Source organism: Arachis hypogaea, chromosome 13 (genome assembly GCF_003086295.3).
Source record: "Arachis hypogaea cultivar Tifrunner chromosome 13, arahy.Tifrunner.gnm2.J5K5, whole genome shotgun sequence".
NCBI classification, from domain to species: Eukaryota; Viridiplantae; Streptophyta; class Magnoliopsida; order Fabales; family Fabaceae; genus Arachis; species Arachis hypogaea.
In genome coordinates, this window is record NC_092048.1 from 994858 (window position 1) to 1000996 (window position 6139).

The 6139-nt window shown below is 32.8% G+C and overlaps 1 protein-coding gene across 1 annotated transcript; it reads right to left on the reverse strand.

Moving 5' to 3' along the window:
- Positions 1–3599: 3599 nt before the first annotated feature.
- On the reverse strand, positions 3600–5349 carry LOC112736258 (phloretin 4'-O-glucosyltransferase). Its single transcript, XM_025785632.3, has one exon. The coding sequence runs from the start codon at positions 5234–5236 to the stop codon at positions 3785–3787; it is 1452 nt and encodes a 483-aa protein (XP_025641417.1). The 5' UTR covers positions 5237–5349; the 3' UTR covers positions 3600–3784.
- Positions 5350–6139: the final 790 nt, after the last annotated feature.

The window sequence follows — 6139 nt, forward strand, 5'->3', positions numbered from 1 at the left end:
TTTTTTTGTGGCATATATCTTATTGGATAAATAAGTATAAAAGTCTGATTTTTAATTACTTAATATTAGTTATTTTTAGAATTGAGGCTTATAATTTAAAATTTAAAATTAATTTTTTTTATAATTTAAAATCTAAAATTTAAAATAAATAAAATAATATAAAAAAACTTAGTTGATCTTAATTAAAAAAAATTTCCTAGCCTTACTCTTATCCTATGAAATAAGGACACTTTGTTGAGTTGTGGTGTTCACGTGTCAGACACATTTTAGATACGACACTCGTCCGATACACGTGTCTGCCGTGTCTTAATGCCACAACACAACATGGGCGTTCTTCTTAGCAATAATTATTGCAGTAGGATAATGGCTAGGAGGATTTGAAAGGTATTATGGCCTTAAAATTTTCGATAAAAAATAAAAATATTTTTTTCGGACACATTTAGACACATCTAAATACCATCACGTGTCAGTGTGTTCAGCTTTATTATTTATATGTATTCTTAAAATGAGTTTAGAAATAATATATATTATTATTTATTAAAAATAAATATTTTAAATATTTTATATAATTAAAAATACATTCAAAAATTATTTTATATTTTAATATTAATAAAATATTAAAATATCATTATAATTTATTTAAAAAATATTTTATACTTTGTATATGTCATATACCCATATTGTATAAGATTTTAAAATTTGTGTGTCATATATCTGTATCAGTATCAGTATTCATACATATAGTTGTTATCAGAATCGAAATATTAACCATCAATGAGACTAATATCTTGCTTACTATATATCTTGTTTCTCTCTTTTGATTTTTTTCTTTTTAATCGACTGTATTTACACAAACTCTATATAAATTGAATTAATTTAAAAAATTAATTTACACTAATATAAAAAAATTACTACTATACATATACTACAGAAGTAATAATTCAAATAAACTATATTCGATTTATTACTATTACTCTAATTAAATCGAATTTAATTAATTCAATTTACATGTGTTTAGTATACTAGAATAATAAATTGATTCAATTTATATATAAATAACATAAATTTAATTAAATTAATATATATATATATATATATATAGAATTTAAAATATTTGCGTAATTTTAAATCTCATACTATTTGACATGAATTACCCTGATATATATTGGATTATTTTCTTCTAATATCACGGACTAGTAATATATTTGGAACCGTCAAAACATAATTACATATGTGAGAAATGAGAAGATAGTTATTAAAAAAGTAACTATGATTAAATTAACTAAAATTGTGTCCAACTCTACCATGCTTAGGAACCTCTAGCGCCTGGCCTCCTTCTCTTTGAATGGCACCATGCGTGCCCATGCATGTTATCCTATTTTATATTACTTTTTTACTCATCTGTTTCTCCTTCAGTGTTGCTAGTGAATCCTTTGATTTCATTTTGGATTTCGTTGTTGCTGCTATATCCTTCTTCAATATCACAACTCATCATCCGTGACCTCATCTAGCAGTGATGGATCGGAGGCTTTAGCAGTTGGCACCAATATGAGCTATAGTCTTTGAACAATTTTCCATGGTTGGAGAAGAAAGAAAGGGTACAGTAGTTCTGAATTTTGTAGCATCACACTTAAAAACACAACTTATCTCAGACGGAATTAATTGTGTTAATTGTTTTCCCTTTTTTTTTTTTTTGAAAAAAGGACAAATAAGTCCCTGACTTTTTGCTCCGCGGATATTTTTATCCCCGACTATATTAAAAAATACTTTTAAGTCTCTATCCTTCACAAAACTTGGACGGATCAGTCCCTCCGTCCAAATGCTTCCGTCAGGGACTGATCCGTCCAAATGCCTCCGTCAGGGACTGATCCGTCCAAATTTTGTAAAGGCTAGGGACTTAAAAATATTTTTCAATGGTCAAGAACAAAAATGTCCACAGGACAAAAGGTTAGGGACTTATTTGTCTTTTTTTTTTTTTTTTTTTACCTTCAGATGAGTTAATTTGTTGTTGTATAGGGTTTTTTTTTTTAAAAATATACGAAAATAACTTTTCAATCATTCTTTTATACAACACAAGAGAATATGAGGCTTTGAAGTTTGTATAATTAACGCCCCCAGATGCTCACAAGAGGATGAAAAATCTCTGTGTGCCTAGAGACCCCGGCGGTGGTTAAAAGATTTGAGGGAAAGAGATCCAAATAAAAGTAAGGTTTACTAGATATATATTTTGATTTTTATTTGAGTTAGTCGAGTATTAATAAAAAATTATAAAATTTGTTGGTCATGTAATATTTTTTTTTTGAAAAAATTATATGTCGCAAAAACACAATCATCAACTCATGTGCTTACATATTTAGAAATAATTAACAGAAAGGAACATACTACTATGAGTATTTATATAAAGATAATAGTTAAAATATTTGCTTGCATATTAAAAATTAGTGGTTAAAATCGGTTATTATATATTTATATATAAATATATTTACAGTTTATTAATTTATTTTTAGTGTATATTTTTTTATATTTTATATATATTTTATATTAGTAACTGATTTTAATTATTAATTTTAGTATACATCTAATATAATTATAAAAAATGTAACTAAATATCTTTTAAATATTATTTTTTATTTAATTTAAAAAAAAAAAAACAAATTTTTTTTTAATTTTTTAAACAATTAATACGTAAAAGTGAATATTCAAATTAATGAAATAATAATAAATTGTTAAAACAAATTGACCAAAAATTAAATTTTAAAAGATAAATCGTATTTTTTAATTTTAAAATATCAAATATTTTCAACTATTAATTTTACATATATAATAAATAAATAAATAAATATAATATTTCTACTAAATTATATAATCTTACAATTATAATCTATAATATAAAAGGTTACACACATAAATTAAACAACATCTTGCCACATAGGACTGCACATGAATCGGATAATATTCGCATATCCGTGTTAATTATCCGCATCCGATCCAAATTTTGCGGATATTATTCGATCCGCAGAGCCATCGGATCGGATCTGCAATATGGTCGGATCGGATTGTGGATTCGGCAGTGATATCCGCGAATCATATCCGCATATCCGCACATCACATATAAATAGTATAGTTTAAGAAAGTAAACCCTAATGTGATATGAATTTTAGTGTGTTATTTTATGAATTTTATGATATTTTGTTTTTAATTTTTTATGTTGTACTTCAACTTAGAATAAGTAAACTTAAATCTTATGTTATTATTTTGTTTTTGTTATTCAAGAGAACTATTATTGATAATATTTTATGAGTAAATAGGATTAAACAAATAAAAAATAAATTTTTTGGATATTTTTTTGTAAAAACAGCCAAATAAAATCTTAAAATAGTTGTTTTTTTAATTATACAGATATACCTGATATCCGATCCGCAAGTATGCAGATCTGCGAATATCGTATCCGATCCGATCCGATCCGATAAGTACAGTGCAGATCGGATAGAATTTTAGACTATATCCGATCTGATCCGATCCGTGTGCAGCCCTATTGCCGCAAATAAACAGATGGCTAATAAGCTAGCCTAACCAGTAGCACCTTGCCACACACCTTATTTATTTATTTATTCTTTTTATATATATTTTCAATAACCTCTAAAGAGGCCTTAAAATAAAATTAACTAATTACGGGATGCAATATATCATTCTCCCAAAGGAAATAAACTAACCCAAAACGGAAACCAGTCAAGTTCAGAAATTAAAAACCTAGTATAATTTATAAGAGTCGATTCAACTACTTTTAGCCATCCACATGCATAAACTGTCCAACACCATTCACAAAAGCCTTTAGGTTCGTATCTGAGGGACCACCTTCTTTGGCTGCTTCTCTACTCAACATCTTCCATCTCTCCGCATTCTTTCTCACTTCTTTTGCTTTCTCTCCACTTCCCATCACAATATCCAAACACCTCCTTATTTCTTCAGCTTCCACTATCCCTTCCTCATTTATCACTTTAGGCTTCACTCTAACCCCTATCTTCCACACATCTTCCATCAGCTTAGCATTTGTGTTTTGATCCGACCACTGTGGAAACGCCACCACTGGAACCCCTGAAATTAGGGTTTCCATGGTGGAGTTCCAACCGCAATGCGTCACAAAACAACCCAGTGAAGTATGGGACAGCACTTGAACCTGTGAACACCACTTCACTATCTTCCCCTTCATTTTCAGTTCCTCCATATAACTCCACTCTTCCTCTTCTTTCCTTCCTTCAACTTTAATTAAATTTTCTCTAACAACCCACAGGAATGGATGTTCACACCCTAATAAAGCACGTGCAATTTCCTCTGTCTGTTTCTTAGGCAGTTCGTGGTAACTACCAAATGACACGTAAACAACGGAAGACTCCGCCTGTGAGTCCAACCATTTGACATAATCATTACTTGCATGCAAAATGTCACCACCAAATGAAGTATCACGGGGGTTGCTGCCGTCCAAGAAAGCGGATGGAATCAACGGTCCGATAGGAATCATGTTGATTCCATCAAGGGCTCTCAGGGCCTCCGGCTCGAGAGCTTCAAAAGTATTGACGAGGACGGTAGGGTTAGTTTCTTTGTGAAGAACTCGAAACTGCTCCTCGAAAAGGGGGAAGATGAAAGACAAGGGGTTTGTGGTTGATACCAACAAGAAAGTTGGAACGTCACATGATGATAGCAACAAGGGCAAACCCGGGATTGTAAATGGCTCATCTTTGCTTTTAATCTTATCGGCGATGTAAGTTTCGCAGCCATGGAAGTATGGATGGACAATACTCATCACCGTGGCGGCTTGAATCCACAGCAGCGCGGTTGGGAGTTGAAAAGCACGCGCCACCTCATGTGCCCAAGGAACAAGCAAAGTGTAAATTAAACAAGTGAAATGTTCGCCTTCCATAGCACGAGAGGTTATGAGGTGGGCAATGAAGTCGGAGCCGCGTTGCTTGAGCTCCGAGGAGTAGAGCCTGTAGTCATCATCCCCTCCGGAAAAGACGCTGAAACCAGCGTCGTAGCCATCGGAGAAAGTGACGAGGGAGAGACCAGGGATGGAGGGTTTGTTGGCCATGCGGCGGTACACGTGGAGGGTGATGAGAAGGGTGACATGTGCGCCCATAGAGATGAGTCGCTTGGCGAGTTGAAGAGCAGGGTTTATGTGGCTTTGTGCGGGGTAGATTGCGAGGAGGAAGCGGTGGTGACGGTGGTTCTGGTTTACCATGGTGGAAGTGAAAGTAGCAAGCCGTGAAGCTGAAAATAGCAAGAGAAGAATAGAATAGATAATGATAATTGAAGGTTTACCCTCTCTTGCTAGTGTCGGGTATTTATAGATCAATTCCGTTAGAGAGGCATGAGAAATCTAAATAATATGAATGATAGATTTTGAATTTGGTCTAATACCACCAAAAAAAAATTTTAATTATTTAAATCAAAAAATATAAATAATTATTTTAAAAATTAATTATTTCGATCTTAATTTATTAAAAAAATTCACTTAAATATCCTTTTCTTCCTCTAAACGGTTTCCAATCTATTCTCGTTAATCATTCTACTTTTCTGGTGTTAGAAATTTTTTTTACTGGATATCCTCGTCCACCTCTGTAGTCCCTCTCTATCACCGTCGTAGAATCGTTATCAAACAATCATCTACGTAGTTATTAAAATAATTATTTAGTTATCTAGTAAAATGATTATCTAACATTTGTTAATTGTATATAATTAAACTGAATCGAACAAAATAATCATCCAATTAAAAATTAAAATAATCATCTACATATCTAGTGAATTGAACATCCCGCATATTTGCGAAGTGGATAGAGAGTCAACGGCAACGCATGGAGGCAGAGAAAGAGATCTGGCAACGGAACAACCACGTAACGACAACTTCAGCTAGGCGAGATTGTGAATCTGCTCCGTGGACTTCGAACCCGAACGCATAGCGGTCAAAGATGGAAGAGAAGGAGGAGTCGAATCGGTGGGAGGAAGGGTGGTGTCGATGAGGAGCCAGCAGCAACAACGGCATAACGGGAAGGATAGATGACAGGAATAACGTGCGTCTCGAACGGTGCAACGTGAGACGACGGCCTGCGGTGGAGCCTGCACGGCCGGCGATGGGCGAGCAGCG